Genomic DNA, 15,629 nt, shown 5'->3' on the forward strand with positions numbered 1-15,629 from the left:
GTGAAAGCCTGTCATCTGTTGGCGTTGGCGGGTCCGCTGGTGTTGTTGCCGTAGGACGTTGAAGGACACCACCAGGAGCAGCATCACCGCCTGCGTCTGGCGCTGGAGTGTTGTCCTAGTCCTAGCCGAAAGCTCTCGGCAGGAGCAGCTCGTGTGCGGCTCGGCTCTCGATGCTCCGTGCTCGATTCTCGGATTTTCGGATATTCGCCTACTCGTATTCTCGGGTTCCAAGTTTCGGTGGCTCGGCAGGGCTCGCCAGTCGAGTTTCGGCCGTCTAACCCAGCAGAGGTGTGCAGCGGACAGCAATCCAACCACCGCAACATACAGCACCATCAGCAGCAGCAGACCAAATTATTGCGGCCACAGAAGAGGAGAGCCCTGCCCTTTGACCCACTGTATCCTGGATCTTGATCCGATTCTGCCACTGCAACAACTGCCACCGCATTGCCATGTCCGACTGACCACTGACCACGGACCCAGGAGCAACTGATTGACTGGCATCCCCGCTCACTACTCGTCCATGTCCGTTGTCCACTGGGAGGACGAGGACGCGGATTCGCGGATGTGGGCAGCAGCATCCTCAGCGACAGAGCAGCGCGAAAGTAGGCAGCGAAAATCGGAAATCTAATTAGCGACGTCAGTGTCAGGATCGCAAATCCATTAATTTCGAGGCCCCACATCAACAACATTTCGGCAAAAAGGCGTTGCTGCAGCCCCAGAAAAAAAAGCAGGAAAATCGGGAAAATTTAACGCAGAAAAAAGGGAAAGCTGTGTGTGTCTCGCTGCGTCGGTGTGTTGGTTCGCCGCTGTGCGTGTGTGTGTGTGTGCGAGTGCCTGATAACGCGAGCCTGGCGCTGACATCACTTTCACTTGGAAGCCCAACTCGAGGAACCAACCTGGTCCTGGCCCCCGGGAAGCTGCCACTCGAGCCGCACGGCAACAAAATCAATTAAAGTACCAATAAGACAGCCGCCACAACAGCAACAACAAAGCTGCCACGAGCCAATTATCGGGGAAAGTAGAGGAAATCAGAGGAAAAGCGGAGGAAAAGCCAGCCCAGCCAAGATGTTCTCCATGTGCACCAAGGTGAAATCGCGGAGTGCGGATGCGGACAGCTCGTTCATGCAGCACTCGCAGTCGCAGCAGATGCAGCAGCTGCAGCTGCAACAGCCCCAGGCGATGGGTGAGTGGAAAAGTGGGGAGAGCGGGGAGAAAGTGAAACCGAAACTGAGACTCAAACTTAAACTGAAACCGAAACCCAAACTGCGCCCCGAAAGGCAGTCGGTGTGCCCTCATTTGGCGGAAAACCCTTGAACTCGTTTTTGCTGCCCCACCCCAAGTGCCCCGCCCCTTTCTGGCCCTCTGCGCCCCTCCCAGCTGCTTATTTTTCTCAATGAATTCGCACACAGGCGCAGCTGCGCGTCTGTCTGATACTTTCTCTTTCACATCCCCCCATCCTTTCAGTCCCCGCCTGCACATCCTTAACTTATCAAGCGGAATCCAGGATGCGGTTTCATTATGCTGCAATTGTTGACAGTGCCACGCCCATCGCCCATTGCCCAGCCCATGTGTGTGGGCGTTGTGTGTGCTCTGCATTAAATCATTAAGTAGGTACCACACAGCCCCATATCGCACTAGGCACGGCGTGGGGTATCTGGGTATTTGCCAGGGAGCCAGCTGGAAATGAGTCGCGGCCGAGAAAGGCAGGATACCAGACTGGCTTCGGGTTACAGCTACTGCTGCAGCTCGTCCCATGCATAAATCATGCGGTTGCACTGGGAGGAGCGTTCGGGTAAGCAGAAACAAGTGATTTTCTGCTATGATTCTCAACTGGTTCTAGCTTGCGGTATAAGCTTAATTGAATCACTGTATTATCATGGATGGCTCTCCTTCGAAATAATTGCTATAAAGTTCCTTATAAAAATTAGTTTAGTCAATTGGATCAGTATGTAATCAATAACGGTAAATCACAAAGGATTCTGCAGACTTCGTTAAAACTGTACCCATTTTATTTTCGGTGTAGTGTGAATAATTTGTTCCCTAGAACATATAGGTTTGTTAGTATATCTGAAAACTAGTTAGGAGATTTAGTATTTGAAGTTTGAAATTCTACAAATAACAATAAAAGCGTTATTATATTCGATTGGCACTCTTTTAGGCTGGCTTTTAAAATCAAAAATGGACGAAATATGCAAATGTGATAGGTAGATTTGAGGTATTTTTCCGAGTGCGTGTTCTACATACACATATGTATATCCCAGCCCTTTATCCACTCTCATATCTAGCCAGGCCAGCAATTATGTCTGTACACGTTTGTCGCTGTCTTCGCCTTCCGATTCGTCTCGGCCCCAGTGAGAATGGGGGTACGATAAGGGGATGGGTTCGTTGTCTGTGGCAGCCACTTGCAATTCTAGCTGATTTGTCATGTGGCTGTGGATGTAAGGATGCGAGGATGCGAGGATATGTGTGCTGCATGGCTGCATGTGGCTGTGTGCGTGCACTGAAGTGGCACACATGATGTCCGCTGCCCTGCCTTCTTACACAAGCCAGGCAGTGTCCTTCGGCGAGCGAGCTCTCTCATCAACATCAACCCCCGATGCAACGTATACGTAGGCACCCTGCACCCCCATCCCCCATCCCCCAGTCACCCCTTCCAACGCCATTCCAGAGCTCATCCTTTCATCATCTCCGTCGACACTTGGACTGCGTCTATCGTTGCCGTCTGCATTTCGTTTGCTTCTGGGTATACTTGGAACAATTTTGTCTGTGTTCAATAAAAATTGATTTAAAATATTTAATATTTATCAAGTTAAAAACTAAAGGAACATGGATAGGGAGCAGTATTGACTTAGGTTCTACGCTGAATTTCCTATTTAACCTGAGAGCCTTCTGTAATGATTGCAGCATTTTACGAATTCTGCATAAATTTTAAAAAACACTTCTAAGGAATTTTAAATCAAACATACTCAATGTGCCCTTAGATTTTTATACCTTAGAATGCTAAAAGCTCTATAAGTTGTATAGGTCATACTCGTAATAATAGATAATTATAGATCATAACAAAGCCGAAATGGGAAAAAATGGAAATGAGAAAAGGGTGGCTTTATTGTTCTGCTTTTTTCTTCGTGTAAAAAATAGATAGGTCGCAGAAAAAATCTGAGCAGACCCAGACCATTTTAAGGGCAAACGGCGTTTTTTAGCACGCCGTGCCTCGAGCGTTTTTCAGATGCTGTGCAGGCTCATCCTCATCCTCAGCGCATCCCATTCTCAGCCGGAGCAAATTGTCGCCAGCCACTCTGGCCGTAATCAGTTTGCTGCAGAGGCAACTTCTCGAGTGGTCGAGTGCGGCAAAAAGCGCCAGAGAGGTTCTTCAGTTCCGAAATTACAAGAATTGTTTCAGGGCACCATTAATCGCTTATCAGTTTCTCGGAAGAAAATGGTTCTGCTTGGGTACAGTACTGAGAACTGAAGCTTAATGCCAATGTCAATTTAATTTCACTTCCTATAATACATAAGCTGAGTTTGTTGGACCATAAGAGGATTTTTCACTTTGATGGGGCTAACTTTAATTCTGTTTGTGAAATAATTAAGTTAATCGTTATAATCTTCAGCACATAAATTGAATTTACTTGAAAATCTTGCTATAAATTTAAGCACGGAAGAAAACTTTAGTTTTGTCTTCTAAGATTTCTTGAGTTGTTCTTTATTTTCACCTTTATAACTAGAAGATGGAGCCCAGAGTCTTTAAACATTGCTTACACTGAAATTCCCCTGCTAGATGAGTTTTAATTTTTAATAAAATATCATTATTAATAAAAAGATTTGTTATTAAATTACTAGACATATATGTTATACCAATGCTATAAGCAATTTTGAGTGTCTTTGCTTAAACGTGTATTTTTTCACTTATCAAAACACTTTAAATGTAGATACATAAATCGTGCTTTAAATTTTCACATTTCGTGTAATCCACCACATAAATAGGTAAAAAATTTAAGAATGGCTAAAATACTGAATTAAAGCAATGAACTTGTTATTTGCCCCCAGGCATTCTTTCAAGTATACATCTGATACCACACGTGCCAGTGAAGTGGTCAAAGGTGTGAAATGGCTCCGGATCAAATATATGTATTTCCGCATGCCCGTTGCCTTGGCCATCTTTGTGGAAATAATTAATTCAGTCCACCGCAAGCGTCGTGTTTGCCACTGCCCCAAATCCTGCTGCATTCCCTCCCCGCCCCTCCCTTTCGACTCCGACACTTGACCAAATAAATGGGATGCCAGTGGTAATGAATTTGAAATGAGAGACCAGGCCAGCAGGGCAACTGCAGCAGCAGCAGCAGCGGCTGGTGATTGAGTTGCTGCCGCTGCAATTCCGAGGGAATTGCTAAATGAAATTCCGTGTTTCGCTTTTCGCCATTCGTTATCCGGAGCCACCAGTGCCTCGCACCTGGATCCGCTTACAGTTGAAATTTGCAGATCCAGTTTCGGTGCGTGGGCGCCGCACTATGGGGAATTTGACCACTTTTTTTGGCCAAAACCCATTTTTTAAAAGTCGTTAAAAATAGGTTTTGTTTATCAGAATGCATCACGATAACATCAATATCTAATGTTACTAACAGAAAAGTTTAACAGTACGCACCACTGTTAAGTTATCAGCTGTTAAAGCCTGTTTTTATTTCAACGAGGTGGCAGCGCTGGTAAAGCGCCTATTATTCTTAATAGTTTAAATTGTCAAAAAGTGTAAAATTAAACATAGCTCTGAGGTTTTTGAAATACCATCCAATCAGAGGGACTTCTAACTTGTGTTTGTGACCTTAATATTGTATTTATTGATTGTGGTGCTCGTATATTCGTGTTCTAGTTCTAACCTCAAAAAAATCAAAATCTTTAAGTTAATTTGTATTTTTAAATAGAGCTACAAAGTGATTCCAGCAGTTTCCACCTCTGAAACCTTTTTTATCTTGTAGAGAATTTAATTCTCATTGAGCTCGGTTAGTATAAAAGTGCACTTTTGCGCACTTTCTCTAAAATTTAGCTTTAAAGACCTCTACCTAATATGGTATATTTTCCTCATTTTTGTCTGGTAAATGCCAGTTTCGATGTTATCTTAAGAAAAACAGTGTGCAGTTATATTTCTTATTAAATAACGATTATTTAAAAATTATTTTACAACATCATTTCACTTACTTAACGTTGATATATAGGATTTTAGTATTTTTGTTAAGAATTATAGTGATCACAATACAAAAAATTACAATTTCACTAAAAAAATGGGAAATAAAAAAAGGCAAATTTTTTTTTTTAAATCAGTTTGGTCTCTTAAAAAAAAATTCAAGAAAAAAAATTTTTTTTATTTTATTGACAAGAAAAAAAAATTTTTTTTTCTTAAAAAAAAGGCGGGACCACGCCCATCTTTTTTTAATTTACTTCCTTTAAATTTTATATACTTAATTCTAAAAACAAAACTTTTAAATGTTGCTTTGTTCTTAAGATATTAATTAATGCCACAAAAAGTGAGCAAATTCCCCATAGTGCGCCGGGTCCTCAGCTGGCGGATGTCGGGTGTCCGGGGAGGAGGATGGGGTCCTTGGATGGGAAATGGGCTCCAGCTGCAGGGCCCGATTCCTGTTCAATTAGTGGAATCGTGTACCACGGGTACTGGACGTTGAACACTGGGCACTCGGCAGCGGATGCCGACTAGATGAGATTCGCAGCGGACATTCACCCACTTGACACTCAGTCCATAATTCGTTTTCTTCTCTTTTCACAGGAACTGGCGGGAAGCAAATCAAGGGCGGCTATCTACTGCGCTATAAAAGTGAGTATCTTTGGTAAAAATACATTTAGGGTCTGCTGAATAATAACATTTATAAATAACATTTACAAACCATAGTGTAAAACATATAATTTTCTATTATGGTTTTTAATTTATCAAGGTATCTATGTTGTTACGAATATGTTTGACATGGGAAAAAGTATATTTAACTATTGATGGGAATTTTCATAAAGGTCTCGATCATTTCAATTTTTTTAATCTTCCTTTTGTAGTACCTTAAAAATATATATATAATCAAAAAGGCCTGAGAGGCTATTACAAAGTCGCGTTTCCGAAATAAGTATTCTTCTTTATACACAAATTGTAATGTTTTTGTCAAGTTGCATCTGTATTATTTGTGCTTATATGGAAAATTTTTTGAGACCAAGCCCTTTCTCACGTTTTTTTGCAAACGCACCAATACTATTTCCGAATAACTCGACAAAGAATTCACCTGCAGCAGGACTAGTTGCTAGGCAATTGCAGGACCTTGAAAGGACCGTCCGATTCAGACCCTTTCCTGTGGCTGTCAGCACGGTAGGCCGGTCTGCCCAGGGACGAATAGAAACCCCTTAAAGGGGCCGACAATCTGTCAAATCAGCACAACAGTAACAGTCCTACCAACTCAGGCTCAACAGGATGACGCAGCATCAATGGATGAGGTAGATGGATGAGGACTGGGGTATAATCATTTCGGGGTCACATTCAAGTGTAATTACTCATGATTTGGCAGCGCAGTGGATGCGTCGTTGTCATGCTTGCTGGGCCGGATTGAAAATCATGGCCTAAACAATTTGTGTTGAGCCCTTGGCGCCAATTAGTAGAAAAATTTAGAATGAGGTAGGAATTTAAATTGGGTGAGCACAAGTTTTAATACCGCTTTAGTTACAAAAAATATAAATAGGTCAACATAGGTCTAAACAAGATAGAACGCTATAGTCGATGCCATCGACTATCAGATACCCATTACACAGCTAAGGGGAGTGCTAGGGAGATGGAGAGATGGAAGTACCAAAGCGACTGTTTCAAAAATTGCGCACTTTATGGTCGGATTTGAACAATTTCTGCCATGTAGGTGGATATTGATAATCAAAGCGAACCTTACTTAAATTTTTAAGAAACGCTAAAAAATGTGTGTGGTAGACTGGTTTTAGCCTTTTACCAGTTCCATACTTTCCTAAAAACTAATTTTTCTTTTACTCTACGAGAGTAAAAAATAATTTTTTGACTAAAATTAAATATTTTCATTAGAAACAAGGTAGAACGCTATAGTCGAGTACCTCGACTATCAGATACCCGTTACTCAAAGGGAAATGGAGATATGCAAGCAGCAAAGCGAGATTAAAATGCGCCACCTACCGGCGGTAGACAGATTTAAGTGTTATGGGTGTTAGAGTGGGCGTGGCAAATTTATTTTTAGATAAATCGATAGGTATTGACGACACCAATACGTTTCAGTTAAAATTTTTTAACTAGCATGCAAATTGTGGGCGTCACAGGTTTTCGTGGTTTGTGGGCGTTTAAGTGGGCAAACTTTTTTTTAGGTCAATCTATAGGTATTGATGAGAAGAATACATTTCAGTTAAAATTTTTTATCTAGCATCAAAACTGTAGGAGTTACAGTTTTGGGCGGTTTGTGGGCGTTAGAGTGAGCGTGGCAGTCTACTGAAACAAACTTGCGCTGCGTAAGAAGCTCAGGAATCTGTACGCCAAATCTCAATAGCCTAGCTCTCGTAGTTTCCGAGATCTCAGCGTTCATCCGGACAGACAGACGGACAGACGGACATGGCTAGATCGACTCGGCTAGTGATCCTGATCAAGAATATATATACTTTATGGGGTCGGAAACGCTTCCTTCTGCCGTTTACATACTTTCCGACGAATCTAGTATACCCTTTTACTCTACGAGTAACGGGTATAAACATAACTGTCTATGACGCGATCAATCTAAAGGCGGCTACGAGCTGATCGAAAATATAAATACTTCTTTACTTTTTAACAGCAAAATAAATTACATTCCGCACTATCAAAGTTGATTTACCAGACAAATAAGAAAATAGGAACATATTATTTTTAAAATACAAAAAATTCTTAGATTAGGATAAAAAAACAGAGGTGAAGTTCTCCAATCTGATTCCTTGCCCTTTTCTCTTCACAGAGCAAATGTTCTGGAACCGCTGGGCGGAGGAATGGGTGGTGCTGTACGACGACTCGACCATGGCCTGGTTCACGGAGCCGGGGCGCTCCTCGCCGACGGGCAAGATCCTGGTGAAGGAGGCGCCCGAGATGCTGGCCATCGCTCACTGGACCGGCCAGATTCCGCGTCGTCCTCCGCTGCCGGCGGGCGTGAACGTGTCCCAGCTGATTGCCCTCGGATCGCAGCGCAAGCGGTCCAAGGTCTACTGGATGCTGGCCAAGTCGGAGCAGGAGGTGAGCGACTGGATCGATGCGATTACCAAGACCCTGCCGCCGCCGCCGCAAATCGAGCTGGTGGTGGACAAGCCGCACCTGATGAACGTGCTCCGACGTCCGCTGGTGCGCATTAGACGTGAGTAAATCCCAGTAGATCCCCCTTTTAATCCATCCGCCTACTCATTTCTCATGAATGCCCGATGCAAGATGGTGCCGTTCAAATTTTTAAAATGTAGCTCTTTACATGAAGCATAGAACTACACAGAAAAAACATTTTTCTCCTTTTAAAAACGTTTTCAAACCGAAACAAGGAAGAACGCTATAGTCGAGTACCTCGACTATCAGATACCCGTTACTCAGCTAAATGGAGATATGCAAGCAACAAAGCGAGATTAAAATGCGCCACCTACTGGCGGTAGACAGATTTAAGCGTTATGGGCGTTAGAGTGGGCGTGGCAAATGGGCGTGGATCAATCGATAGGTATTGACGAGACCAATTCATTTCAATTAAAATTTTTATCTAGCATGAAAATTGTAGGCGTCACAGGTTTGGGAGGTTTGTGGGCGTGAAAACTTTTTTAGGTCAATCGATAGATATTGATGAGAACAATACATTTCAGTAAATTTTTATTCTAGCATCAAAACTGTAGGAGCCACAGTTTTGGGGGGTTTGTGGGCTTTAGAGTGGGCGTGGCACTCTGTTGAAACAAACTTGCGCTGCGTAAGAAGCTCAGGAAGCCTAGTTCTTATAGTTTCCGAGATCTCAGCGTTCATCCGGACGGACAGACAGACGGACAGACGGACATGGCTAGATCAATCGGCTAGTGATCCTGATCAAGAATATATATACTTTATGGGGTCGGAAACGCTTCTTTCTGCCTGTTACATACTTTCCGAAGAATCTAGTATACCCTTTTACTCTACGAGTAACGGGTATAAAAATGTTAAAAGAGCGAGATACCCCCAAAAATGCTATGAGCAAGAGTGCGATAAACGCTTCAAAGCAAAAAGCAAGACGGCGAACATATAAATTGCTTCAAAATTGTCATTGCATCTTATCAATTTGTTTCCCTGTGAAGAAAGTGTCTATTGGACATAAATTATTAGTCATAATGATTGAAATCTAAGCTTCTAGTCAGTAAACTATAATGGTTATACTAATATTAAATTCCTCACCAATTACCTTCTTGTCGCAGGACTGCCATTACTCAAATTAATAAATTGCTTTAAGTATATAATTAAACCACAATTTACAAGCATGCAAGGAAGTTGATGAATCAATGGTATCTATACATTCATCAGACCCTTCCTCCTCATTTACATATATACAAATATAATTATATGCCCATTTTGTACCTTTGCTCCTTAAGCAACTATTAGACGTTTATTAATGTATGTAGTCTAGAATACAACAAATGATTAGATTAGGATGTATTAGAAATAACGAACCATTTGCTAAGATATTTAATTTAAGCCTTAGAAATACTGCTTAATTACCTTTTAACCAACTCCGTGAACTTCGATTGTGTTTCCCAATGCAGCTGCCACCCAGTCGGAGGTGAAGCAGCGCAAGGCGGCGTCCCACGGAGCCAGCGGCAGTAAACACCACCGCTGCTCCTCGGCGATGACCACGAAGGTGTACAGGCAGACCCAGGATCCGCTGGTGAAGAGCGACGCGGCGGTGGCCATCCTCAGCAAGAAGCCGGACTCGAAGGCCTCGCTGGCCTGCGCCCTGCCCTGGGGCCACGGCTGGGGATGGGCCACGCTGCCCAACGGGGTGTGGAGCGGCGGGCTGACCTGGTCGCAGTGCGAGGACACCTTCACCCTGCACGCCCTGCCCACCACCCACTGCACCAACCTGATCGACACCTCCTGCAGCGGGGCGGTGTACCACACGGACATCGGCGGCTTCGACTTCCACTCCTCGGGCGTGGACGACATCGGGGGCGAGGACTTCGACTATGCCATGGACTGCGGCGACTTCATATTCTAGACTCCCTCCAGCACGACCTTCAGCCAGCCACCCACCCGGCGGGCAGGACACTTTCGTCCTTGCCCGCACATTTCGCCTTCGATTGGAAGGCGCCAAGCAACTGGTAGTCGCTTGGGAAGTACTTAATATTTAACCGTGCTTTCGTTAACCTCTGAGTGTTAGGTGTTGCCAAATGGAGAGGGAACTCCCTGGCGTTGCGCATACGCCCCATTGTCCTTGTCCCGTGCGGTTAACTATCCGCTGAACCCACTAGTCTGTGCATCGCCCTAAATGCGTTAAGCAGTTAGACTGCAAGTACATGTACGATTCCTCGCGATTTTCGAAAAACATATTTCCCATTTACCTCAGTGTTCTAAAAAATATAAATGCGCATATACAGCTGCGGCCAAGGAAATAGTGGTGATATCTTCAACCTTCGACTAATGTCAATCCAGAAATTGAGGCCCTTTTTATTACGATAAAATAAATCTCAGAATTTATGAGTTCTTTATAGTTTTTAAGTACAACATTATAATTAAGGGGCATTTTCTCTATGTCTGTTAACTTTTGAAATTGGCTTTTTATTTAGTGTTTGGAAAAACACTTAGTTTCTCAAAATCCGGTTAAGCTTATTTTACTGAAAACTTTTAAAAGTATGTTTTATTATGTCATTCGTAAAGTTCGCAAATACTTTCTCTGTCAGATAAAAAACTAAATACTTAACTTGCTATTGAGAAATCTGCATCTAAAAATTTTATTTGGCAACATATATTTTGTAGCTTATTTATAGTTCCGAGTTTGATTCGTCTATAAATCTACCTTGAAATACTTCCGAACCAAATTCAGTTACCGTTTGGGTGTCACAACTATTTTGGCCGCCGCTGTAGTTCCTCTTCGAGCCCTGGCTGATACACGTGTGTCCATGTACCCAGCAGAATACATAGACACACATATGTAAAGCCGCACACTCGCCAACCCCCCACCCACAAACACCCACAACCACTGCACCCACTCCCACTCCCACCCAACCCCGACCGCATTCAGCCATCGCAGTCGCAGTTGCAACCACAAGCATTTGAAATGCGAAAATATTTTTGCATCGCGCATATAAGTAGGCTACAACATATTTTTGCACTCGACGAGCAAACAAATTACAATAAATAATGCAGACAAGACGAGGCGACAACCAAATTAAAAACGAGCAAAACAACCGCAAGAGATTGAAATACTTTTGTGTATTTTGAGACTTTTGAAATTTATATTGATGCAATTTGTAATGGAAACACTTTTCAAATTGTTTTGCCATGATTTTCTAGAATTTTTGGAATCGATAGTATTTAACCGCAAAACCGAGGCCCGGAAACCCCCAATCCCCGGCGTTCCCCGCAAAACCCATTTTGTGTGCAAATTTTTGAAACATTTATACAGATAAAGCGCGCGTATCTTAAGTCAGTCGATAAATCGATAAATGTTTAATATAATTGTGTAAAGCGATAGGAAAAACAAAAAAAAACAAAACCAGAAGCGGGAAATCACACGCAGAATTTTAAAGTGGAGCGTAGCAATTTTTATATAGCATGTTAAACAGAAATGACAGTAAACAGGAAAACCAGGTAAATAACAAGTAATTAACGAGGTAAAAACGAACTCTAGTCGTAAACTCATACTCCCGCAACAACACCCACACACAGCCAGTCGAACACTATAGTGTAAGTGTAAGTGTTAGCACTTAAGGATGGCATCCAAATGTCAGTTTAGTTTTGGAAACTAACTCACACAGATCGACATACCCACCCGTACTGATGTAAAGTTTATAAAACGAAATCAAGCGAAACACAAAACAAGTTAGCAACCCAGGAAAATCACAGAGTATAAAGCCAAAGACGTGTATACACCTGTATGTACGAGTAATTAGCAGCTAAGAACACACTCGAAATCACACACATTTGAAGCCACAGCCGAGTGAAGGGTAATCGCACCGTTCAGCTCACCGCAGTCATCCCACATCGATTCGATTTTGAATTTGATTTTGAGGAACTTTCGCCACAATACGTGAGGAAGGGAAACGCCGCTACGGACACCTTGAGAAAACTGTAATTGTAACTACGTTTAGGCATATATAGACACTAGGATAAGTCGGAGCGCCCGCTAAGAGTTATATACGATAAATGTACTGTAAGATTGTGCAGGTTTTCAAAATGTTGCATGCCGCGAATATGCATAGAGCTAGAATATAGAAACGCGAAATATTATGTAAAATACGGGTAACAGGACTCACCAAGTCCCCACGCATCTGTTGCATGTCCTTGTATACTTATATATGCTATATTTATGTACAACAATAACCAAGAGCCAAGCTACACGAATCGTAAACGGAATCGGAAACGGAAACAGAAACCGAATCCGAAGTCGAAACCCTAAACCTGAGCCCACAGCCTTAGCTATCATACCCACACCACGCCCACCATTCGCTACTAGCCCCTATAGTATCTACATATATGCATGTGCATGTATACAGTATACAATATACCTATAGCTATAGTCGGGAGAAGCGAGTCGGGCACCGGGACTTATATAGAAACACATATAGATCCCGCCACGTATCGTAAATGAAATGTAGACTAAAAGACTTAAGCAATTGTCGTTTAGACGTTAAATTAGAGCGCATTGAATGTTGGCTTATAGTTCTAGACACAGCGATTCAGATCCGAGCGATGAGCGGAGCGTTTAGGAACATATTTAAGGATATCCTCACCACAATGTTTTAGTCTGAAGCCTAGCCCGAATAATCGAAATTTGTTAGCGAGCGAGTAAGGAAGTCGAGAGGAGTCGAAAATGCGAAAACCAAACTAAAACCTAATGAAAAACGAAAATAAACGTAAAAGTAAATCAACCTTGGACAATCACGCATACGCATGTAGGAAAACCGGATTAAATAATGTATGTAAATTGTTTAGGCCTCGGGTCGGTCGAAAGCGATAAAGGACCGAGGATAGCTTGTGTGGCATAGTCTTAGCACGTCCAGCATGGAATCCTAAAGGGCTCCGTGAACTAAACAACAACTAATCTAAACACAGAACACACACACGATGCTCGATTGAGGGCTCGAGCCAGGTCAAGCTTCAATTAAGTGTCAATCCCCCACGCTCTTCAGTTGGACCGAGAAGTATTTTTGTAAACTTTATTAAGAACACCGAAGTCGAAATCGAAATCGAATGCAGAAACAAAAACAGAACAAAAGAAACCCAAAACATGGATGTTTTAATGCGAAACTAACCAGATGTAAAACAAAAGTATACTTTAGAGGCAATTTTTGTAGTATAATTGTACACGTAAACTGCATTTCCGATGTTAGCTGAACAACCGTATATAGAATATATATAGTGTATACAGACACCCACTTATAAGTGTATGGCGACCGCGAATAGAGCGAGATACACCCGTTTTTATCGTGCTGCGCATTTTCAGCCGGCGGCTGAACTGTGAATAGTACCCTAGGTATAGGTAGCGTGGCATCGCGTGCAAACCGCATTTGCATTTGATGTAACCGAATTATGAAATTGTAGAACTAGAACCCAATCGGAAATCGGTGGCAAGTCGTTGTGAAATGATCCGCGAGGGGAGGGGGCGCCCACGGCAGCCGAGAGCAAGAGCAACCGGAAGCGGAAGCAGGCTTCCCGCCATCCGGCCATCTCAGCGCGCGTTGCGTATACGCCCCGGCGGTCCCAGCTGCAACTCACACTTAGGCTAGTAAGTTCGCGTTGTTTGTTATCAGTGTCGTTGATGTTGATGTTGAAATTGAAATTGAATTGCCGTGTCATTGTTAAACGTATTCAAGTTGTAATCCGACGGCGTTCGGAGTTAGCTGTTTTTGGGAACCGGAGAGAGAGAACGCAGGAGGCGTTAGGAGGTTAGGCAGGGCGGCACTCATCGACCCACGCAGGAGATTATACAAATTATACAAGCATTATACATAGGTGTGCATAATACCCACATATATACATTGGTGTGGCAAGCTGCGGACGGGGCTGCGACCCAGACCACGACTCGAACCAACCCAAGATGTCGAGAGGTCTTAATCCACCACCCGCGCAGCCTTGCCAAAGACTCTTCCAAGTCCCCCGAGTTTCCCCCCGAACAGTAATTAGCGAAGTAACTACGTTATTCTATAGATGTGTATGTGTCTATAAATATATTTTGTAGACGTTCACTCGCCAGACGCCGCCAGCTCGATCAAACTAAGACCCAAAGCCAACCCAGGAAGCCATCGGTTCCGGCCAGAAGCCAAAAGATCTTTTCGGCAGGCTCAGATTAAGATTGAGATTCAGATTCAGATTGAGGTTCAGATTCAGGTTCGGGTTGAAGCAACTCGAGCCAAGAGCAAGTGCTGCCACTCTCTTGGCCAACTGGCCAGCTTAAGAGAGGAGCGGAGTTCGCTCTCAAATGGTTTCAAACCGCAGCCCAAACAAGCGAACAATGTATGAATAATTATTATGAACGATGAGCAAATAGACGTTAAGCGAACAGCAAAGAAGTCATCAAGTGAATCAGTCGACGGGCCATATACGAAGCTCGAATGCCCTACACGGTTATAATTTTGCATCAGTACTAAGCCGAAAAATTGTTTATATTATTGAACATTTATGACGTCCCCCTAATATAACTAGGAATATTTTGAAATCTAAATCTTATTTTCCGAAGTGTATTTCTTTACGTTGCCATAAGAACAAATAACGTTTAAAAATTTTATATCAACTTTATATTTTGCATAAGGAAAACACAAAATCAAATTGTAATTATGTAATTTTCAAAACAATTTAAGTAATTCTCAGTTTAAGCTTGACTGTAAACAAGATTAGCCAATATGTTTTATTATAAGTTATGTGCAATTTCGAAAGCTCTGTGGTTAACTTAATTAAGTTCAAAAATGTTCAAGTAAGCACTCTTCATTTGTATTACGGCTAATATTTTTAAGAGCTCTTCCTCCTCCTCCCTAACTATGATTTATGGCTTGCCAATCGAATGCTAAAATACACCCTATCCAAGTTTTGATTCGATGACTTCAGAAGGGGTTGATGGAGAGTGGAGGGCGGAAAACATCTGCGAAGCGTCAGCGTTGATAAATGTAAAAAAGCAAATAAAGTTTAGCAACAACATCTGAGAGAAAGAAATAAACCAAAAAGGCCATTGAGCGATAAGTACATGTTTCTCTTCGCGTGCACGCACATGTGTGCAAGTGTGCCCTGGGTTCCCGGGAAGGGGCGCCATATGGGGGGTTCTACCCGATAACTTGACTCACCCGACACGCCATCATCCATGATCAGTTGGCGGTGCAGCGCTCGATGTCGCCAACTTCGCAACTTGTTCGGGCCGGTCATCGGTATGCCATATGGACTGTGAGTGTGGATTTGGAATCGGAATCTTGTC

At 42.9% G+C, this 15,629-nt stretch overlaps 1 protein-coding gene and 1 long non-coding RNA gene across 2 annotated transcripts; one reads left to right on the forward strand and one right to left on the reverse strand.

Annotated features, from left to right (window-relative positions):
- Positions 1–251: 251 nt before the first annotated feature.
- Positions 252–15,400, forward strand: LOC108014365 (uncharacterized). Its single transcript, XM_036819143.3, has 4 exons — positions 252–1,183; positions 5,774–5,821; positions 7,977–8,366; positions 9,772–15,400. Exons 1-4 carry the CDS (start codon positions 1,066–1,068, stop codon positions 10,221–10,223), a joined length of 1,008 nt encoding a protein of 335 aa, XP_036675038.1. The 5' UTR covers positions 252–1,065; the 3' UTR covers positions 10,224–15,400.
- On the reverse strand, positions 14,939–15,620 carry LOC136117045 (uncharacterized). The gene is made up of 2 exons (XR_010654245.2): positions 15,502–15,620; positions 14,939–15,359 (listed from the first exon to the last, which is right to left on the reverse strand). It is a non-coding gene; the product is annotated as an uncharacterized lncRNA (long non-coding RNA).
- Positions 15,621–15,629: the final 9 nt, after the last annotated feature.

Source organism: Drosophila suzukii, chromosome 3, assembly GCF_043229965.1.
Source record: "Drosophila suzukii chromosome 3, CBGP_Dsuzu_IsoJpt1.0, whole genome shotgun sequence".
Lineage (NCBI taxonomy): Eukaryota > Metazoa > Arthropoda > Insecta > Diptera > Drosophilidae > Drosophila > Drosophila suzukii.

Excerpts from the sequence above, each read along its gene's own strand:
- LOC108014365 (XM_036819143.3), top strand. The coding sequence starts at position 1,066 with ATGTTCTCCATGTGCACCAAGGTGAAATCGCGGAGTGCGGATGCGGAC. Across the intron at positions 1,184-5,773 it reads GCAACAGCCCCAGGCGATGG|GAACTGGCGGGAAGCAAATC; the intron begins GTGAGTGGAAAA and ends CTCTTTTCACAG. Across the intron at positions 8,367-9,771 it reads TCCGCTGGTGCGCATTAGAC|CTGCCACCCAGTCGGAGGTG; the intron begins GTGAGTAAATCC and ends TTCCCAATGCAG.